Source organism: Antechinus flavipes, chromosome 2, assembly GCF_016432865.1.
Source record: "Antechinus flavipes isolate AdamAnt ecotype Samford, QLD, Australia chromosome 2, AdamAnt_v2, whole genome shotgun sequence".
NCBI lineage: Eukaryota > Metazoa > Chordata > Mammalia > Dasyuromorphia > Dasyuridae > Antechinus > Antechinus flavipes.
This window is the reverse complement of record NC_067399.1, coordinates 162,547,278-162,571,173: the sequence shown is the minus strand read 5'-3', so window position 1 is coordinate 162,571,173 and position 23,896 is coordinate 162,547,278. Positions and strand designations below refer to the sequence as shown.

Here is a 23,896-nt window from a genome sequence, read left to right as displayed (position 1 = left end):
TTCAGCTGAACTCACTTGACTGGCTCACTGAAGCTTTATTTATGCTTCTTCTCCAAGAGTAGGATTGTGGGATCCGAGAATGGGATTATGGGTTTCCTCCCAGAGTGCTCTCTGGCCCTAAGAGTTTCTTGCTTATATAAGCTCTCTAAAGGTGTGAACACAAGCATTGTTTCTATCAGCTCCACTTAGTACCTTGTTTCTTCTGGCCCATAACATCTCCTGGTAAGATCAGATCAATCATACTGAACCATGCTAAATTAGATAATTATTGTCTCTATCAACTCTAATGACTTTACACTTTGTAAGGATTCCAACAGAATACTACTATTATAAAAAAAAAAAAGAATACTACTATAAGAAATGATGAGCTCGATGATCTTAAAAAAACATGGATAAATTTGTACAAAATAATGAAGAGAAAAATGAGCAGAACCAAAAGAATGAGTATCCAGCAATATTGTTTTAATGACTTTGAACAAACAAGTCATTTTGACTGTTATAAACATCCAAAGTAAGCATTAAAAAAAATGAAGGAAGAAGCTAGATACATTAAATGAAAGAAAGGATAAATAATATATATATATATATATATAAGAGAGAGAGAGAGAGAGAGAATGATTTTATATATGTATGTATATTTACATCCAATGATATCCATTTCTAGAGTGGGAGGGGAAGAAAATAACATAAATTTACATGATAACATTTTTATATTTAAAAGGAATAGAAAGTTGTATATAACAGATGTGCACCTTCATCAGCAAACATTTTTTAAATTATACTATGTTATGGAAATGCTTGTTTTATTCCACAAATTAGAAATAATGTAAATAAAATTTTAATGGATGGAAGGGAAGGAGGGAAGGAAGGATTGAGGGAAAGAAGGAGGAAGGGAGGTTAGGAGGGAGAGAGGGAGGGAAAAAGGAAAAAAGTTTGAAAAACTATACAAGAGAAGAAAGAAAAGAGAGAAATAAAGAAAATAAAGAAAAAGGGTCAAAGGAGTGAAATCATACAAGATGGAAGAGATCAGGCAATAGCAATGAAATGAAGAGGCAATAAACCACGTAAGTAACCTCAGCAGAGTCCTTATCTCTGACTTTATGTTTTCAAATAGTAGAAAGACACATTAAATCCCTGTGTCCTTATAGGAAGTTCTGTGCATCCATAGTTTCTACATTCAACTGTCCTAACCACATCTAAATCTCTGCATGATGAATGTCAAAGCATTGAAGATACTTTTCTTAACAACATTAAGGCAAATTATTTCAGAACTCAACCAAGAACAGCTATACCATAAATCAATACAAAGTCAAATGTAATACAAAAAAAAATCCCTTAATTAAGCATTACTTTAAGAATAATTAAGTGAGAAAGTTATGAGGCATTATATCAATTTTTTTGTTGACAGTCATTTTATTATCAATATTTAAAACTGCTAAATTTCCAGTTTTAGATATTATCTTTATTTCAATTCCATGTTAGTTACATTGAGGGCGTTTATTTTCCCTTCACTGATTACTTTTTATGCTTACTATATCAAGGAAAGACTTTCTACAATCTTGTTAAGTATCTAATTAGCCAAAGAGCTTCATCTTGTGAATTGAAAGTTAGTTTCCAGACCTCAGATGAGTCATTTGGGGTATCTACAGTATGTGATGGGGAATTGGACAAATGGTGTCCAGAAAAACCAATTCTTGAATCAGATGCAATTTTATGCTTTTTGAAAAAGACAAGCTCTATTTCTAACAAGTTTTTCTGGTTTGCAACAACACATCTGAACTCATTTAAAGCACGAAACTTAATCACATCAAATTGTGAGCGTTGAGGAGATATTCTTGGAGAAATAATAAGGGGATAGAAAACACAATCTTCTCTCACTAGTCCAATATATGTATTAAGAAGAACTAATGACTTACAACATGTTTGGCTAGAGTCACTTTCTACTTTGACTGTAGTATATAATAATAATTGAACCTCTGCCAGGGAGGGAATATCGCTTTCCATGTTTCCATGAAGAAAGTAAATGATGTCAACTAGGGTACTTTGGAATTTAGATGTCATTTTCACTCCACTTGTCAAAACCAAATCAGTAACCTCTGTTCTCCAATCAAGTGAAAGCTGGACTAAATCTTCCCTAAGCAAAGGATGATCAAAACATATGTTACCATCTGATACAGACATTAAGGAACTTAGTAGCTCACAGCATATCTGCTGAGTGAAATTTTTGTTGTAACTAAACAAAGTGAGCAAGTGGTCTTCTGTGGAGCCCAGAAGCCGTAAACATTGTCCTCCAAACCCAATTTGAATCTCTCTAAGCATAGTAAGAGGAAGAATATGAAAGATATAGAATGAGTCTGGGCAATCATTTGATAGAAGAAAGGCATAGAAGGCTGAACTACACAGAATTAAACAAGCTGGCTGTGGATCAGGCTCTTTGCAATTAGCAACGGCAAGCCAGTAAATACCTTTTAATTCATCTATTTTGGTCCAAAGCTCAGGGAAGCTATAGGTCACATACTCTAATAGGCCTTTTAAAGACAATTCCTGAAGTCTCACTAGTTCAGCTGGAAACTGCACAAGAGTCTGCTTGAATGCAGAGAGATTTCTGGCACTGTCACATATACGCTGGAAAACAGAGCTTTGAGAAGAACTTTGTAAACCTGTGGTTAATGAGATGGCTGAGGTCATATAATGCATGGGGCTCTGTGTAGGCAAAATTTTTTCTAGTTGGTCCTTGTTACTCATGACAACTTGAGCATCATTTAAAGGAGTTGGATCTGACCACTTCAAGTATGACTTCCAGGATGTCTCCAGAGGCAAATTTCTAAGTACTGGCAAATTTCTAATTAATGTTGTTACTTGGGAGGTAATACCTCTGGGGTCACAAAGGCTACCCATATGTCTTGCTTGGTTGAGCATCTTTGTGCTATTTTGGAGGAGGTGACTCCTGGAATCTTTATAAATGCTAGAAAACTTGCTATAAAAGTATTCTAAGCCATAGAATGTATCTGTCCTAACATCTGTAGGTGGAAGGGGGAACTTCAGGGGGCTTTGTTTTGTTATGTGTAACTCCTTTTCAAGATGCTGTTCACAATAAAGAAGTGGGGCTGGGAACTCCTGGGAATCTGATTTGGATGGACTCTTCTCATTGGAAACAGATTCAGAAAGAAATAAGCAAGGCATGTTGCTCTGTCTGTTCTGCTTTTTGTAACTCTCTACAGATGTTGTGTTGGATCTATGCTGTAGGGAAGTCCAATTGGATTGAATCTGTGAGCTGAGGACATCTTCACCAGTCATTGCCATGTATTTTGAATAAGTGAGATTCTTTATCTTATCTTGCAAACATTTTATACTTTCCTGATTTATTTGAAGAAAATAGAGAGGACAATCTTCATAACAACAATCTTGATCAAAACTACCAATAGATTCAAGACAAGTTTGTTTATCATTAATTTCACATAAAAACTCTTGTTCTGAACACTGATTTCTTTTTTGGCAGGCTTTCCCTTTTGACACAAATAAGGAATTTGTAGAACCTGATATGCTCCATGTCACTGAATGATTTTCTTCTTTCTTTGAGTTTACTTGACTTATTTCTTCATTAATGATAATGGAAGAATTTGTATCACCAACAGGTCGAAGTGGAACTAGATAGTGCAGTGGCCAAGATTGTCTTTTCTGTTCAAAATGTCAAAAAGTAGAAATAGGGATGCTGTTTTTATTCTCTACAATTCTTAGAGAATAATAATTTTTACATTTATTTTCATTGATTTCATTTTATGAATTCATGCAGAAATAAAATGATAAATCTAAATCCACTGGCCCTGATTGATATGTGATTCAAGAATGAGTAATCTGAATGAAGAATAGATGGTATGATTTTGGAGCAGAAGATCATTTTCTGGATTTCACATATTATATATTGACAAGATTATAGTTTATACAATTAGTTCACAGTACCCATATTTCACTGTAAAGTTGGATTATTTTGTATAATGAATAATATTGAGTGACCTGAATTAACTTCATATTCAAACAACATACAAATTAGTTCAAGACTATATGCCCAGGAGGCAAAAGGTGTCAAAGTGGGTCTATTGAGAATTAAACTGTAAGGCTAAGAGAAATTAATTGGTAATTTAATTTTGGAGTATTTTTCTATGTGTTAGTTTCATATTTGGAAAGAAGTATTTTGAGGGCAGCCACACATGTTTTCTGAAGGCATGAATGAATGACCAATAACAAATATCTGTTGATTTTGTACTATGTATAATATATTGTGGCTAGGTGTTGTAGTCTAGAGAAATGGAAGATTTTTTTTTCCAAGAATATTAACTCTTTGGAAGAGGATAATGATTAGAAAGAAGATGAGGTAACAATAGGTAATGCAAATTAAACCAATTCTAATTTGAGGGATTAACTAGAATTCTTATAGCCTTGTACTTTATAGAAACTTCTTGTGTATATAAAAAAGATCAGAAATGTGAGGGATGATATCTATAGAAAATACAAAGTACCAAACAAAAGATCATGAGCCTTACATCCAAATAAACTTTGGTTTGATAAGTCTAAGGTATAAAACAGTTCATTAGAGAGATATAGTAATTAGTCACTCAAAAGTATTCCTTTGGAATATTAGTAGTAATACAAAGGTTTATGGATTTTGGAATTTGAGATTTTTTTTAAAAATGTTGAACAGTTCTCTATTATATTTCCAAACCTCAGTTCTGATTCAGATCACATAATTTTGAATTTTAAAGAAAGATGAGGAAAGAGATTCTGTTGAAAAGTTGGTTTTTGCTTTTTTAGTCTCCAGCATAGCTAGATGCTATATTGAGAAAAAGTCAAAGCTATATGCAATGTGTAAGATTCTATTTAATTTTAAGTTCATATAATAGCTTGCTTTTTCTATTAGACATAAATCTCATTGTCATTTCTAATTATGTGACTAAGCATTAAGAAAATTTAATCACATGAGCATATCATAATTTAAGATGACCGTATCAATCTAAAAAATCATTACCTACCTCATACTTTAGCTTACGCTGAATGGTGCCATTGTGAAGCTTTTCATTATCCTGGAAATGAAAGAAAAATTAAGTTATCTGCTTTTCAAGGGAGAAAAACTGGTTTGATTAGAAATATTTATGAGATCTAATAGTGAACTAAAGAAACATGCATGTCTATCAAGAATGAAATGCTCCAGAAGAGTTAGATCTGGGAACAACTTCACCACTCTAGAAGGTAAAATTATGTATACCCTTTTTGCTCCAGGAATATCACTACTAGATGTAGAGATCATAAACAAGAGGGAAAGAATCTATTCGCACAAAAATATTTATAGAGGCTCCTTTTGTAGTCGCTAAGAATTGAAAATTGAGGGGATGCTCATCAACTGGGGAGTGTCTGAATAAACTGTGGTACATGATTGTAATGAAATATTACTCACTATAAGGAATGATGAATAGGATGGTTTCTGAAAAACCTAGAAAGACTTACATGAATCAATAAAAAAATAAACAGAACTATTGTACACAGTCACAGCAATATCATACAATGAACAACTGCATGAGTTAGCTATTCCTAGTAATACAATGACCTAGCACAATCCTAAAGTATTCAAAAATTTAAAAATGCTATCTGACTTCAGAGAAAGGATAAATAGCATCTGAATACAGATTGAAGCATACTATTTTTTCAATTTCTTTCTTTTTTTCCTTTTTTTTTTGTTAGTTTTCTTCCCCAAAATAACTAATCTGGAAATGTTTTACATGATTGAATATATATAAATTAGATTGCAACTGTCTTAGGAAAAGGAGGAGGAAAGGAGGAAGGGATAAATTTTGGAACTCAAAACTTAAAAAGAAATGTTTTAAATTGTTTCTACATGCATTTGGGCAAAAAAAAAAAAAAGTAAAAACAAAAAGGGAAAAATTTCCTAACTAAAAGAAATGAAAATTTAAAAAAAATACAAACCCATTAGAGAATTTTTACTCATAAAATAACTAACTATAAGCTGTATATTTCTCACCTTGAAGAGATCTGAGATATTCATTTATCTTATAAAAAGTCCAAGTATGAACACTAAAAACATTATTTCCTGAGGACTGTCCTCACTATATACTAACAAGTAAACAATATACTTTACTGATAAAACTGGACTGGACTATTACTAACATCCATCAGCACTAAAAGAAAATATAATATTCCTTGTAGTATTGCGTGAAATGGACTGGAAGCCAAAGCTGTATCCTTGTGGAAGAGGAAGGAAAATGGACATATGGTCACCAAAAATTATAATTATAATTTTGAAGAAATAAATATACAAAAGTAAGCTACCTTTACTTCACAAACCTTCCAATCTTAGGATACACAAGATCATCTTGATGTTACCAAAGTTTAGCAAACCAACATTTGGTTTAGTAGTAACGCATTCTTTTTACATTATTATTACTAAGGAGGAAAAAAAACAAAAAAAACAAGAGGGAACCTGCACAGAGAATTTTTTTTTTCTATGAAAGGTCCTTTTGAAACTCAAATTTGTCAAATTTGGCTTACCTTTCGCATTTCTGTAGACTGGGAGAAAAGGATATTATCTCCAGTCCTGGGATGGACACTCTGCAGACGTCGCTGTACTTCTTCTTCAATGTAAGCATTAAGTCTGAAAATAAATTAGAGGAAAAATCCAAACTTGGAATGTTTTTAAGGACCATGACATATTATTTCATTCTTACACCCCCTGCCCTTCTTACTGTTGGAATCTTTACAAACTGTTAAGTCATTAAAGTTGATAGAGACAATAATTATCTAATTTAGCATGGTTCAGTATCACTGATCTGATCTTACAAGGAGATGTTTTGGGCCAGAACCTGAAACAAGGTACTAAGTAGAACTAATTGATACAATGCTTGTGTTCACACCTTTACTCACTGGAATTCATAAGTATGGGAGATTCACAAAGCAAACTTTGTAACTCTGTGAATTCACACCTCCCTTGGGTGTGCCTCCAGAAGGAGGAGTCAAGCTTGGGAGACCATATATAAAGAGGCTCTTAGCTTCAGGTTAGTTAGTTACTTTGGGTTAGAGAGAGTTCAGCTGAATTAGATTAGAGAGGAGCACACTGGGACAGACGCGGAGCACTCTGGGAGATTGAGAGCCAGAAGCCCTCTCTCCGAGGCAAGAGAGATCCATTCCATTTTCCACTTGGCTGCTGGTGGCTGAAGAACACAGAGGCAGAGAATGAAGGACAAACCTTTGGATTTGGAGACATTCGGAGGGAGCTCTTGGAACCAAGCAGAGAGATAGGCCTCTAAGCTAACCGGGCTATATTGGAGACAATAAAAGATCTGAACTTTTATCACCTGGCTGCATTTGGGGTAATTATTACTTTCAACTGATACTAAGGCTGCCTCCAGAAAACCTCCCCCAAGAAATCTGCTCTCATCCAGAGAGAACCATCATATTATTTTAAAAGAAGAAAATCACCACATCTTATTTCACAAACTTTATTTTTTAGAAAGACACAATTCCCAATCTAACCTCAATTAAAAAAGACAAACTCACCACCTGCAAATCTTTGCCCAAGGAGACTAAAAGGTGTATATATAATAGAAGGTTCTCCTCGCAACTAAAAAGAATATCTTTGACTTCATATGAAATTTAAAATCCCTATACTACAATTAGCTGCTACTGTTGTTTGTCTTTTGTTCTTGAAGAGGACCATGACATCAGGAATGTGATGCCATGACATCAAGTGAATTGGATTTGAGGGAAGGAGAGAGGACAGAGCAAGTCACCTGCCTCTCTTTCCCCTCCAGCACCATCAGGGTCCAGCAGCCAAATATAGATCAGGATGACTAGAAATGGCCCTGGATGCAATAGGAGACTTTGGTCTTTTTAAGCTAAGGTCTCAACAGGTCTCAGTCTGACTGAGGCTATCCCCATTCAATGACAGGATTTCTGACCAAAGCAGAAATGACTGCTACTTACATTCAATCTGAGTCATTTAGGACTCAAACAATGGCCAAATGGGGCTTAGCTTAGAATCTAGGTGACATGATGTTCTATTTAAAGAATTCTAGAAAATCAATTAAAAACTTATTAAAAATAATTAACAGTTTCAGCAATGTTGCAGAATATAAAATAAACCCACAAAAATCACCAGGATTTCTACACATTACCAACAAAGCAAGAGATAGAGAAATTCCTAACAGCCTAACAGAGGCCTCCACAAGGTTTCACTTAATATGAAAGATGAAGAAAAGTTAACTTATGTGAAAAAACAAGATCCAAGATCTGCTTCATATACAGTACCTATCATCAACCAGTGGAAGCAGAGGAGACTGAGATTCTGCTGCATTGGCTGGGGAATTGGAATGAAATCGACTCTCCCCCAGGGTTCCTTGGTGCCCTTTATGAATACCATCAACTTCACGTAGTTTTTGCTTCAGCTGTTGAATTTCCCACTCTAACCTGTACAGAAGTGAACCATACTGAGTAATCAAAAGCTTCACAAGAATTCCTAACTACAATATCAAATTAAGTATATATCTTCACATGCTCAGCATTTATAAACCCAATTAACCTCACACTAAAATCACTATGGTCAAGCATACATACAACGCTTTCATTCTGAAAACATATCAATTACTCGTATATTAAGAGAATCATAAACTAGTGTTCTCTCAAATCTAGAATTACATATAATTTATTGCTTATAATTTCAAATTTACTTACCTGAATACATGTTATATATGCCCCCACCCTAGGGGAAAGGACAGGGTAATTTTTGTCTTCTGTTTTCTACTAGCACATAGTAGGTACTCAAAACTGATTAATTACATTGAATTAATCTTCCCCCCACCCTCTCTGTCATCATTTTTAAAAGTCATACTCAATAATGACCATTGTGGTTGACTATCTAGAAACATGATGTATATGATATATATAACTACAAATTGAAGACAATGGAAAAATATAAATGGGGAACAAATCTCTATCTTAAAACTCATCCCTTGATGCTTTTGAAGATTCTAAGCTTCTTTGTATTCCCTGACACTATTTCTGCCCATTTCCACAAAAAAAAGCAACAGTAGCTTTACACTACCAAAAGGGAAGTGCCATAATATATTCACATTACTTCCCGCCTTACCCAGGAGTGATGGGCATAAAAATGGAGAAGGGAATAGGTAGAGAAGTGATCATTTATGATAATAGAAGAGAAGGAAAACAGTTATGTTAATGAATCTTAGTGAGGTGGTCAGTTTTGTGACCTTAGCACATCTAAACCCTGAAAAAACTGGTGCTGGCATTAGGGTGGGGAAAAGAATTTAAGGGAAATTGTTATCTCACATTTCAAATATTATGTTTGATGTTTCACTTGTATTATCACAACACACCACAAAACATATGAATGAGAAAGTTCCAGCAATTGCTGCTTGAACCTTGGGGCAAAATTAATCAGAGGACCATCAAGTCTTAAATCCACCCATTTGAAAGTTTGAGGAAAAACAGCTAAAAATGACTTTATTTCCAGAATAAATCTCAAGACTACATATAACATTCTGAGGGTATTTTAGGGCAGTTCAATAGCAATGATAAATACCACTATAATTCTAAATAATAACTCTTTGATCAATACAAACTTCAAATACATATATTTTCAGTGAACTCCAAACATTACTTACTGTCAAAACTCTATTGTCACTGACAGATTATAATTAAGTCTCTGCAGTTCTATTAAGGATTCTGCTCCATACATAGGCACTATCTTTCAACTCTTCCACTAATTTAAAGAAACTGTCAAAATTAAGTAATCAGATTTGAAAGGATTTATTTTGGCAGTGATTTGCCATTAGATTAATTGATATAAAGTTAATTTTATGGATTACAGTAACATAAGTTTCTGAAAACAAAATATTCTATTTTCCTCTGATTCTATTAAAGTATGCATCTGTGTCTTTTGAAAACAATTTTCCCAACCAGCTCCCAGAATTAGTAGTTTTGGTGTTTTGCCATTTTCTTTGCAAGTTACTGAAAGCTCTTGTTTCCATCAGAAAAATATTGTAACAACAAAATAGTGTGAAATAAGAATTTCTGGTTCATGTTAGGTATAGTTTTGTTCTGACTACACAGAGCTGTAGAACTGCATGTTATACATGGTATAACAATGCTACAGATGTGACACCTCATCCTAATGTTTTTCTGCAGTGGAAGCAAATTCCTGAGCCCAGAATCTTTTTCACTAGTATCATCCTCCCATATTGAAGCCACAGGAATTTTACAGGGGCCCAAGAAAATTCTGATACTGTTTTTACAACTCACAGAACTTTGATCCTCTTATTCTTTTGACTAGGAATTTGCAATTTCAAACAGACCAAGCTTGCAATTACATCAATGTGTGAAGCTGTCTACCATATGCTATATTATAGCCTGCGTTAGAACTGGAAGGGAGGACAACTTTCTTCTGAACAAGAATCCTCTATGGTCAACAAACATTTGCTTTAAAACAAAACAAAACAAAACAAACAAACAAACAAACATTTTTGGGCACCCAATTATTAATAAGTATTTCTTTATTTTTAGCCTAAACCTGCCTCATTGCAACTTCCCTATGTTGCTCCTAGCTCTACTATTTGGGGCTAAACAGGACACGTGTAGCTTGTATTCCATATGACAGTCCTTCACATATTGAAAAATGGCTATCATATCTCAGTTCCTTCTTCTCAAAGTTTCTCTTCTTAAATTTGAGATTTCAAGCTGTGTAAAATAAATCCCTACTTTATCAAATCTGTTCTTTAAAATTATCAATTGAATTGATGCAACATGTTATAATAAAAAGACTATCGAACACTATGTTAGGAAATTTAAATTCTAATCTCTATTCTGCTGTTTAGTTGGGTGAGTTTAACATGGTCACTTTAGGAGACTCAATTTCTTAGGACTCAGTTTCCTTATTTGTAAAGAGATTAGTAGACTCTATTATCCTTTAATAACTCTCGAATTCTATAAGTCAATGAGTCTGAAAAATCATTACATTAACACATTTTATGCTGTAGTTTATGTGTGTGTGATAGCCTTTTACTTTTGTAAGCTCCATGGTAGCAGAGAGTGATTTGTCTGAACTTTGTAGTTTACATATTACCTAATATTTAGTATTGTTTATCATATAGTAGGTATTCAATAAATGTTTGCTGAAGTAAATGTTATGCTTATTTTAAAAAACAGCTATTATTATTGCAAAATTTACAAATAAGAAACATTAAAACATAATCTCGTACTTTGTCATATGATTTTTTAACAGGTCACACAAATCTATTAATTGCTTACTTTAATATATAGTAATGGAGTCTCTATTATACGGTCAGCACTTTACTAGACATTGTGCAGAGGGGCCAAAAGAAGCATAACCCCTACCGAATTTGCAGTTTCATCAAAATAAAAAGAGATTCTCATTCACAGCAGTTAACACAAGACATTATATTACTGCATCAAAATGACTTGATTCATAAATAAGGGTACTATTGGACTCTCCATAGTAAAAAGACATAGAAAACAGAATAGCATGAAAACAATAAAAACATGAATGAATATGTGAAAGGCCCTTGGGTTCACACTATATTAAGAGAGTATATGAAAGAACTGATGAGGTTTAAACTGAAGTTAAAATCTGGGGTAGGTGTGGAAAGGAGACAAGAACAGTCATCAAATATTTAAAGGACTTTTATATAAAAGAAGAAGAACCAAACTTGTTCTTGGATCCAGAGGGTCTAGCTAGGAATAAATGTTAAAAGTTTCAAAGAGGCAGATTTAGGAGTGGGTAAGGAAAAAAATCTCTAGTAATGAGAGCTGTCCAAAACCAAAAGAGGCTTTTTTAGATCAGCAGTTCTGTCTCATGGAATATCTTCAAACAGAAGCTAGATGACCATTTGTTAACCACATTACACTGGAGAGGTTATTTTTAGAAAGGTGAATTTATTTTTACTTACTGAATAGACTAGAAAAAGAGTCTGAAGGCAAGAAAAGACATTTTAACAGTGTTTACCTTCTTTATGCAATCATCATTATAAGACAGTAAACTTTCTATTACAAAAGAAAACGCAATACATTTAAATAGTCTTGCTTTTATCTGATTCCTAAGTTGATACAATACCATTTAGTCAATTATCAATGGATAGCTTAACTTGTGGGAAAGACAGAGGGAAGGGAGGAAGGAAGGGAGGGAGGAAGGGAGGAAGAGAGGAAGGGAGGGAGGAAGGAAAGGAGGAAGGGAGGGAGGGAGGAAGGGAAGAAGAAAGGCAGGAAGGAAGGAAGGGAGGGAGGAAGGGAGGAAGAAAGGAAAGGAAGAAGGAAGGGAGTAAGGAAGGGAGGAAGAAAGGAAAGGAGGAAGGGAGGGAGGAAAGAAGGGAGGAAGGAATGGAAGGAGGGAGGAAGGAAGGAAAGAAGGAAGGGAGGAAAAGGAGGAAAGGAAGAAAGGAGGGAGGGAAGGAAGAATTTTCCTCCCTCCAAGGCCCAATTTAGGAGGCAGTTTCAGAGATGGACAAAGGAAAACTTCTTTAAAATTGGAGAATTCTGATCTAATAACTGTATTCATGAAGCAAAAAAAAAAAAAAAAGCAAAGACTTCTCCGAAACAGAAGTTCAATACCCCAATAGTTATCTGTAAAACAGTTTTTAATGTGTCTCTCCAACACCATTCTTTAGGTTCAATAAGTAGGTCCCTGAGAGTCTAAGATGAAGAGACCTGAGTTTTTTAGAGTAACTGCTATTAATTATCTGCATCATTTGGGAGATTCAATTAACCTTTCTGCTCCTGTTTTCATATCTATAAAAATAGGAAATTGAATGAGGTGAGATCTATGATTTAGACATTCTTCCTACTAAGTCACTACAATTTTCTCTAGTGTATCATTTACATTTGAAAGGAACTGAAACCAGAAATCCTGATCAAGGATTTAGAAAGCTTTTAATTGTGTTGTGAATCCATACATGCTCTACCCATATTTTAATTCACTCCCTAATTTTTGGCCATTTTTCTGGAAGTGTCACTAATTATGAGGTCAAGTTCCCATACCTTGGAGGTTGTAACCCTTTTATTTCTGTAGCTTTAGCCCTTCAATCTCACTCTCCTGATTGGCAACCTTCTTCACCTGTTCTGCTACTTCAGACAATTACTCTAGAATTGGCTTCTGTCATGAGACTTAGAAAGGAATGATATTTTGAAAAGCAAACAGTGGCAAATAGTATATTATGACCTGCTGGTCATAAGATACTAACTTCATTTTTTGGCAGGATTACAAAATAGATACATGGGGAAATGAAATAGCTAAAATAAAGCAAGATTCCAATTCACTTGGTAAAGTTTTTCATAAAATCTTTGGGAAAAACATGAATAGATGTCTTAGACTAGATATATAGTTTAATGAATTCAGAACTGTTTGAATAACAGACCAAGGAATTGGTCAATGTGATTCTAGAGCAAGATCTCTAAAGGAATACTGCAGTAATAGGAATATGCCTTGGGTATTGTGGGGTTCAATATTTTTTATCAGTGTTTTGATTGAGGGACTAAAATAGCCTTATCAGATTTTCAAATGATAGAATACTTTCCACTTTCTGGGCTAGCATGTTAGCTATCTCTCCAAGTTTCATGTCATTTGAAAATCTGGTATACACATATATCTGAAATGTTTGTCAGATCTCCCCAATCGTGTAAAGTTCAATATAAAGTCTTACATTTGGTAAAAACAACAACTGCATGACAGGGAAGTCTGGTAGACAACATTTCAGGTGAAAAGATCTAAAGGTTTAGATAACTACAAGATTCATATCAATTAAATATGAAATGACAACCACAAAATTCCAAAAAAGTTAATCCCAAGGCTGTGTTATTAGGAATCTAGTAGTCCAGAATGAGGGAGAAGAAATTCCTTCTATACACTATTCTGCCTGGTCAAATCACATGTGGAATATTACATTTAGTTCTGAGAGCTACGAACTACTTTGAGGAGGGATTCTGACCAAAGAATGTATGAAAAAGGATAGACTAAAACAACTACAGATATTTAGCCTAAAGAACAATCAAGGAGATTATTATTCAGGTACTTGAAGGGCTGCCACATACAGGAGGGATTTGAGAGGTAGAATTAGGAATAAGTAGTAGCAGGGACTGCTACAAGAATATGAATGGTGACTACTTGTTAGCGATATCTATAGTGGTAGAGGTGGCCATTATATGGCTGGTTATAAATGATCTATAAGGTCCTTACCAATCCATAAATTTTGTGAGGTAAAAAAGTACTAAATATTCAAGTTCTGGCCCTCATTTAGTAAATAATTAAATTGGGATTTGACTAAAACACACAAAGCAGTTTGACAAATTTAAGGTATAGAGGAAGAAAATGTTCTAGGTTATGGATACAGGGACAGGAGCTAATAGTCTAGAAATATATCATCTTGTTTTAAGATTGTTGGAAAGTAAAGCAAGGTAAATGTAAAATGACATCTACCTGAATTTTTGTGGTCTATTAACAGTTCTGGGGGAAAAAAAAAGGAGATCAATGAGATGAGTTGGGCCCTGACTGGAAGGAAAAAGTCATGGGAAGATGCCAGATACAAGGGAGGACATAGATTGGATGGATGTCTTTGTGACAGTAAATTAGTAAAGGACTAATACAAAAATAATAAAAAGAGGCTTCCCTGCCTGCTGTTCCTTTGACTCAATAGCTATGAAAAAAAAGCTCTGGTGTGAATGACAGTAATATAACTTTCCAAGTGGTTGAACATCTACCTGAACAAATGAGTAGAACAGCTGGAGTAAAGCAGGAGGCACAGGGCAGGAAAAGGTGATGGAATATTACCTTGCAAACCCTTTGTGGACTCACTACCTATCTATTTGATCTCTACTTAGACGAAATCTTCTATTTTCATATCACCTAGAAGCTCAAATAACCAGGTCAATCAGCATACTACGTAATGGATTAGGCTTTGAAGACTCCTAAAAAAAATCAGCAGCTGTAATACAGAAGGGTGCAGTGGGACAAAACTGTCACAGCACTCTCAAGCTGTCAGCCTATGTTACACCTTAGCAAAATCTATTCCATCCAAATATATAATCTAAAAGCAACCTTTGCTTGGCTTCTGCAGGTGTGCTGACATTGGAAAAATCACTCCCACTGACAATGGAATATTGCTTCTGTTATTATAAAATCCTAATGCTAAACATCAAGGTAGTGAGAATAGTTGACAAAAGATTGGAACATCAAGCTAAAGCCCACACTATGTTCTTATGTCACACAGCATGGCTTCAACTGAGAGCATGACCTCTCCTTTTTAAGTATCTTAGTTCTAGCAGCTTTCAGTGTGCATTTTACTTAGCTAGTCTATCCCTAGGGGTTTTCTTAAACTACTCATATATTTCTTTGTAAGAAATAACTACATTCAAGAGTCAGAAGAAAATTCCAATCTTTAAGGTAACAGAATTATCAAAATTTGGTTGGGAATTTACACAAAAATCTCAAATATAGAAATGTCCCCTTCACAAATGTCTCCAAGGCAGTAAGACATTTCAAGGTTTGCCTAAGAGTCTCCCATCTACTCCTTTGTACTCTTGGCAGCCATTTCTCTGTCACACGGAAAGATTTAACACTGGTTGCATGGCTCCAGGTGCTGAAAGCTCTTTTATAAAACCTTAGCACCTAGTTCACACTAGATCCAAGGGTTTCTACTAGTCCCAGGCATGGAGAATTTTCTACACTAAAATTTAGTTTTTCTATGTAATGGTATCTATAAATATCTATACAAAGGATTGGTAGAAAACACTTTGCAATAGGAAACTGTTTTAAACAAAACATGATCAAGATTCTCACAATGGATAAAGTGCCTCTGAACATATTACTCTGATAAACCTTATATTCAAAGTACAAAATCACACTTTCACAGATACAAAAGAGTTGGTAAAGTTCTATAAATTGAGCAACTTGTTCCTGAAGACTTCATACATGAAGTAAAAACTCCCAAAATGATGACTGTTAGCACTAAAAGTACTAAAGTACCCCCCCCCCAAAAAAAAGATTTAGTTTATAAATTTCATGAGGCAAGGGGAGTGTCCAAGAATAATAAAATGGCCAAGATTAGGCAACTTTATCAATATATTATATACTTCAATATAAAAGCACTTCCTCAAGGGAAAAGAGAGTGGCTCCCCACCCTCACTCCTACATTTTAGACTACTGGAGGCCATACAAGTCTAAGATAAATATTTCTCAGGTACACTTGTCAGATTTTGAGAAAAATTAATCCCAATGTATGCTTAAGAGAATAAGAAGTATTTCTGACCACTGAAATAGGTCTTCTAGAAATAAACCATTTTCCCCATTGTAACAATTATTAAGTTCTTACCTTTCTCGGTCCTGTTCTAAGGCTTTTCGTTCAGATTCTAGACTAGCCCTGAGATCTGACTGTTCACTGTTATTGCTATTAAGAGTGGCCAGCTTTTGCTTCTGCTCTTCAATCTCCACATCTAAAGTAGAGCGTCGCTGAAGCGCAGTATGTCTCTTTTCCAATTTAGCAACAGCCTGTTCCAGTGCTTCTCTCTGTTGTTTCTCCCTTGATTCAAGGATTTCCTTTTCCTTTTTCCTAACTTTCTCTTCCTGACGTGCAATATTGGCAGTGAATTCAAATGTGGCTTGGAGTTTCTGCAGCTGGTTGGCATTGGCCCTGTACTGGGCAAGCTGTTTCTCTTTTTCTTCCCTTTCTTTCTCAACTTGATAAAGAGTGTAGTCTAAGCCAAGAAGGCCTCTGTCAAGGATTTCAAAGGCTCTTTGCTTCTCTTCCAATAAAAGTGGCAAAAGATTCTGTGTGAGGTATTGAAGCTGACGTTTTTTATACTGCAGCCTGTATTCAGTTGGCTTTATTTTCCCCAAGTCTTGGGCCACCTGTAAATTCAAATCTTCAGTGACACCTGTTAAATGCTCTAAAATTTCCCATTCATTTGCCACTTCTTTTTCAAGGAGATCCCGTTGCTGAACTAGGTCCTTTTCCAAACTAGTCAACTGTTCAAGTTGCTTTCTCTTGAAGTTCAGGAAAGTAAGTTGTGCTTTCTCTAATTCTTCATCATCTTCTTCCCCCTTAGACTGGGCTTCTTTAAATTTCAAAAGAGAGCCTCTGATTTCTTCAAGGTCCCTTATCTCTTCTTCCAACCGCTGGACATCACCATGCTTCAGAAATTGTATCATATCTTGTTTCTCCCTGACTTCTTCTTCGAGATGGGCAACAAGCATCAACTGCTCTTTTTCCTGTTCCTCAAGTCTCTTTTTTTCTCGTTCAAACTTGGCACATTGTTCATCTTTTTCCTTTTTAAGTCTATCAAGTTCTTGGAATATCTGTATCTTCTCAGCCTTTTCATTGTTATTGAGTTCCTGTAGCCGCTGGAGTTCTTCCTTGACTTTGAGAAAGCTCTCTTCTTCTTGCCTTTTCTTCTGAAGCTCTATCTCCTGCTGCTCTCTGAGACGTTCTTCTTCAAATTTTTCTTTTTCAGCTAGCAAATCTTTCAGCCGATTCTCAATATGAAAGCTACGGCGTTTCAAACTCTCCTCCTGTTTCCGGATTTGTCGCTGCACTATTTCTGTTTCCTTGCGTTGTGACTCCACTTCTTGTTGCATTCGTTCTAATTTTGCTTTGTCTGATTTTTGCTTTTCTTCCATTTCTTCAATAAGTTTCCTAAAAATCAAAATATGAACAAGGTGTTAAATATTTGCTCTTATTTCCCTTAGTAAATACTTTTTTCCAAAATGTAGGAGGCTCTCAACATCCATCATTTTAAAAAGGACTTGCTATTAAAAACAAAAACAGTTTATCAGTTGTATATTTTCCTCATTTAAAGAATGTTACCTCTATTTGACTTGGATATTGTAATGTACCATTAATAACATTAGTAGGGGGGGACCTCTGAGCTTAGGAGAGAAAGAGTAATATAAGTTTCAAACTATAATCATTATGTTCAATTCAACAATGAAAATCCTTGGAAGTGATAATTTTGGAAGTGTCAGATATAAGTGACTCATTCTATTTTGGAACCAAGACTAAAATCAAGAAAATCTACAGTTCTATTCATCTATTTTTCTTTTTCCAAGTTCTGCATATCATCAAGCATTTTTCTGTCTGGTTAGAAATAATCAGGAATTGTAAATTACCTCATACACATTATGAGAATGATTGAAGTTTATTACTTTGTACTTCAGAAGTACCCAGTAACTAAAAAATTAGAAAAGCTTCCCCACTTATTAATACACTAAAACTAAGCTGTGGTCATAATGCACTTTTTAAATGAAAGTTAATCTCTATTTTATGCAAAATCACAAAGAGAAGCTTGGGATTAGGATTGGCCCTGAAGCAGTAGTATAGTTATCCATAAGGATATTTATATATGGCTTTGGTTTCCCGAGTCAGCAAACATCTATCCCATAAAAAGTTAAAAAGTAGAACAGTTAACAATTGTAGGAGATAATTACCCTATTTATGGAACCATTTCATAATTTCTAACCCACTTTCCTCATAAATTTGAGATCTTATGAGTTAATATTTGCAATGTTTTGTTGGGGGTTTTAAAATTACTATATAGATGTCCATTATCATCATCATTGTCATATTGATTTCCCTGATTAAAAAAGAAGACAAAACTTTTATCCATCAACTTAATTAGCAGGAAATAGTGAGGGGAAAAATCTGATGAGACAATAGGTAATCTTATTTAAAAGGAGAGATAACAGATTATTCGAGTATCTCCTTTAGCCACTTACAGCTCTATTACACTTCCTACCCTTAATCACATTTAGGTTACTTAAACAAACACAAAAGTAAAAATTTTAGTAATCTGCATAGATCTAGAGCTAGAAAGGACCTCAGAGGCTTCCATATTTAAAGAACAGGCTAAAATAATGAAAGTTTAAAAAAACCTCAGGTTAGCAGTTTTAGAATGCAAGAAAAACAAATATTTTAAAAGAGTTATGGAGTGAGATGTCCAAAAATGCAAAATACAAATTAAGTCATCTGTATGACTACAATTAAAAAAAATACAAATTTAAAAACTACAAAGTAGTAGAATTTATGTACATCTTACCTTTTATTTTCTAATTTTTCCAGCTCCTCACGCTGCTGTCTCTCAAATTCAAGCCTAATAAAATCAAATGTAAAGAAATCACTTAGGGATAATACATTTTTCTACTTGTTCTCTTTAGGCATATATGCAATACATGTGCAAATATATATCTATACATATACATATATATGTATATATATAATATATATACATACAAACATTTATATATATTTCTATTCAAACGTCAAATTTAAAAGCACTGTTTTAATTACAATGTATTAGTAAGCCTTTAAATGTTTTATTTGTTCAACAGTGATTGAAAAATTTTTTCTTTGCTACAGTTAGAAATAAAATGATGTGTTCCTGGGTGCTTGTATTCAAAATGAACTGTAAATAATTTTCTTGAGAAAAAAAAACAGTATTTAATTATATTAATTAAAGTAAAACAAGACCTCTAAATGATAAGTACTATTACCGCAAGTCTACATGTCTACTACATGCAGATGTAGTCACCAATAAATAGAAATTAAGTTTCTCTACCTTAAACAGATTGGTCCTTTAACAGGAAAAAGACTGCTACAGGAGGTAGAAAGAAAGCAAAGTGATGAAAGGAATTAATAGGGAAGAAAATCATTATTAAGAGAAAAGCAGTCAAGATACTTTAATGCCAAAAGTCATGCACAAAATAAGATTGCTTTAAAAAAAAAAAAAAAACACAAACAAATGCTTGGAGACAGCTTATTCAAAAGACTGAAAAAAAAATAAGTTAAAATATGTTGTTTACATACTTTAAAATGACAGTGTAATTCAAGTTTAAGTAATAATGCAATAAACAATAGATTTTCTATTTTTTTTTTTACCATTTCCCCCCAGAAATAGCAGGATATATGACAAAGGCAGTGATTCAAATAAATGGGTCATATCCTATATCTATTACACAACACAACATTTAATAAAGTATTACAGAGATAGAAAAGGAGTTAAAATGATAGTTTCTAATCCCCCTGCTTTACTCAGAGGAAACTGAGGTTGAGGGAGATGATGTGACTGGCCAAAAGTCACACAACTAGTTTAGTGGTTTAAGTATCAAAAGTACCAAAATTCCTGATTCCACTCCAATAGTCTTTTCATCATACCACAAACCCATTACCTGAAAGGTCAATTCAATACAAAAATAAAATTTCAATTCAACAAACATTAATTAAGGACCTACTACACACAGGATGGTACTGTCATAGGCATCAAGGTTAGAGAGTGTATGTGGGAAGCACATGGCACTTGACATCGAGAAGCCATGCATGAGTTATTTATGATGACAATCATAAATGACAAGATTCTAATATGAGCTGGAATTTGATGGAGCTAAGGTCCTCTCTCCATCTCTCTAGTCTACCTTTTAAATAGCTAATTTCCCTAAAGTAACTATGTTATCCTCTGGCTCAAAATGATCCAGTGGTTTTATATTGAAAAGGAAAAAAAAAAATTGGAAGAAAAAACTCTTTTGACACCTCAGTCTCCCCATTTAGGCTATTTACCTTAGTCCTTCCAATCTGTTTTTCTTTATCCACTACATTCCATTTTTCTAGCTCTATAAATAATTTTTGATAGTTTTATTGGTATTTATTCACAATTTACTAATTAAATAACAGCCCCACTGGGTTTATTTATTTATTCAAGATCACAAAGCAACAAATCCAGATGGAAATCCATGTTTTTCGATGCCTTAAAGTTCAATGCCTTTTCTACTATAAAATGGCATTGATGATACATATTTTCAGATTCCCCAAAATTAACTTAAAATGAAATATATATTATTAGAAATAGCTGTTTCTATTGCAGTTAAGATAACCTAGAACTATCACTAAACATCTTATACCTTCCTTTTTTTTCAACACCAGAAAAGTGAGAATAGAAATTTCTCATTTTGTACATTACATCAAAAACAGAGATGGGGATAAAAAAAAATTCTAAACAAAATATAAATATAAACAATTAGATCTTAAGTCTTGAGGATTTCTCTCTCTGGTATAAATATGATGGAGAGACCAAAGTTCAGGACACAAGAGTAATTCAACATTAAAAAAAAAAAATCACACAGAAGGTAAAGTCAAAGAAGTACTACCTATTAGGTAGATAACAAAAAGAGGCATATTACAACAACAACAAAAAAAAATAGATTTTCTTAGCAAGTCTCTTGGGATTCTGCTTTTCTTGACAGTATTATGCTTACTCCAAAAGGCATTGTCAGAATGTTTGAAATAGTTATACATATGTATTGCTTTGAGCAAAAGCTTACTTTACAGTAACTTTGCAAAAATAAGTCATCTCTAGAGAACTTATTTCAGAGATTCTAAACCTTTTTATTGACTTTGTTGGTGGTGGTTGATTCCTCTGAAATCTTATGAATTTCATTTTATGCATTTAACAATATAATTTTGAAATCTACACAAAAAAATTAAAAGCATTAAAATAACAATGGTAAATCTCTTACACTTAGAGGGATAAGGAATGGATTTGTGATTTCATTAGGATAGAGAACTTCAGGAAGAGGTAACTCACTCTATCAATACTAGTCAACATCTTTCTTATAACTTTTAGCCTGAGAGTGACTTGCTTGGGATCCCACAATGTATATGAATAGAACTTTATCTAGAAGGGACTTGAGAAGGGATCTCATTTAACTCTCTCATTTTATATATGAGGAAACTGGGACCCAGTAAGTATAAGTAACTTGCTCACAACCACACAAACAGTAAGCATCAGAGGAGGTTCAGTTTTCAGAGCTTCCAGGCCAAATCTCTATCCATTATGTTAGGGGTCCTCAAACTACAGCCGTGGGTCAGATGTGGCAGCTGAAGACGATTATCCCCCTCACTCAGGGCTATGAAATTTTTTTATTTAAAGGCCCACAAAACAAAATGTTTGTTTTTACTATAGTCCGGCCCTCCAACAGTCTGAAGGAAAGTGAACTGGCCCCCTATTTAAAAAGTTTGAGAACCCCTGCATTATGTCATACAGCCTGTCTTTATTACATAATTTTTATAATATTTTCATATATATATATATATATAATTTCATTTGATTTCTAATTTATAAGTGCTTTTATATCTATGACCTCATTTTATCTCTAATAATTCCATGAGAAATGGGGGTAAAGTACTGCTATAGCATCTCTTCTCTCAGATATCTGTGGAATATAAACTTCTTGAGGTCAAAGATTACTTTGCTTTTGGTTTTCTATCATTAGTTTAGTGTTTTGAATGTAGGCATTGAAATAAATTCAAATTTTAAGAATAAAATTGAGGAGACATTCTGATTCAAATTTTTCCATGACATTTGCACTTGAAAGGTAGGTCATAAATATATAAACATATTGTTACTGCTATATTGATGGGGTTAAGGATTAAAATGACTAAGTAATTTTTATAAGGTCACACATTAAAGTACCAGAGCTGATCCAAATCTTTTGATTCAAAGTCTTTTATTAATCTTAATAAGTATTCTCTGGCTCCCTGGAATCAAAGTCCTGAACTAAGATGTTCAGTTAAGGTTTGCCAATATAAGAATTCTAATCTTATTTAGAAATCAAGAACTGTGCCTTTTTTTTTTTTAATAACTTTTTATTGACAGAACTCATGCCTGGGTAATTTTTTTACAGCATTATGCCTTGCACTCACTTCTGTTCCGACTTTATCCCTCCCTTCTTCTACCCCCTCCCCCAGATGGCAAGCATTCCTATACATGTTGAATATGTCACTCTATATTCTAGATATAATATATGTGTGCAGAACCAAAGTTCACTTATTGCACAGGAAGAATTGGATTCAGAAGGTAAAAAATAACCTGGGAAGAAGAACAAAAATGCAAACAGTTTACATTCATTTCCCAGTGAAGAATTGTGCCTTTTAATGGGTTCTCTTCATACTTTAAAATATTTTGGGTACTCAAATGTCAATGAGACCAAAATTAAATTGAGGACTGTATTGTTTTTCCATTGTCCAATATTAGAATCTATACTAGGAAAAATCCTTCTAAAGCAATGATAAAAACTGAAGTGCAGATTTTTACAAGTCCTTTTAACACATTCTTACTCTTTTCATATTGTATGTGTGAAAGACAATATGCTAATATGTTCAGCTAGTCAACACTTCTAATGTGTGCCTCTCTCTCATTACACAATACCATGAAAACTAGTAGAGACTGAGAGAGGTTTCTCTCCTTACTTTTCTATCTCTCTTACTTTAGCAGAGTATTGTCAGAACTTTATTATTTAGGTTTTCAAACTAATGCTAGATCTTCCATTTCCCTTATCTTCTCATGGATGCTCTTTTTTTTTTTCATTAACTCATTCATCTTTATACACACACACATACATACATATATGTATGTATATGTGTATGTATATATATATATATATATATATGCACATACATGTGTATGTGTGTGTTTGTGTGTAAAATAACAGCTGAACAATGTTTTCCATGGAAGGCAAAGAAATAAGTTGATAGGATTACACTGTTTTATCATGCACCTAATCTATCTATGTCTTCCTCATCAAAGTATTGAGGACTCTTTCTTTTATGCTAGATAGGAATAGAGCTTCCTAACACAAATCAAATACTTATCAACCCACCAAAAACTTAAGTGGCCACCTAGTCTAACAGGTTCCTGAACAAGAATTCCTATAATATTCCAGACCCCTTGCTTATGCTTGAAATCTTCTGATGATGACAGAACTCACTATATTCCTAAGCAGCTCACTATATATTCTTTATAACAATTTTTAAACTGCCAGGAAGTC

The 23,896-nt window shown here is 33.9% G+C and overlaps 1 protein-coding gene across 2 annotated transcripts in view; it reads right to left on the bottom strand.

The window, feature by feature from the left end:
- The window catches only part of KIF16B (kinesin family member 16B), a 341,764-nt gene that overhangs the window by 92,118 nt on the left and 225,750 nt on the right, over nt 1-23,896 (bottom strand). The window contains exons 18-23 of one of the 2 annotated variants that reach the window (XM_051975895.1): nt 19,636-19,671; nt 19,117-19,170; nt 16,398-17,717; nt 8,314-8,472; nt 6,559-6,661; nt 5,028-5,078 (exon numbers count right to left, since the gene is read on the bottom strand). In XM_051975895.1, coding sequence (XP_051831855.1) covers nt 5,028-5,078; nt 6,559-6,661; nt 8,314-8,472; nt 16,398-17,717; nt 19,117-19,170; nt 19,636-19,671 — 1,723 coding nt within the window. The remainder of the gene's footprint in view (nt 1-5,027; nt 5,079-6,558; nt 6,662-8,313; nt 8,473-16,397; nt 17,718-19,116; nt 19,171-19,635; nt 19,672-23,896) is intronic. The other variant, XM_051975896.1, reaches the window with a different exon arrangement.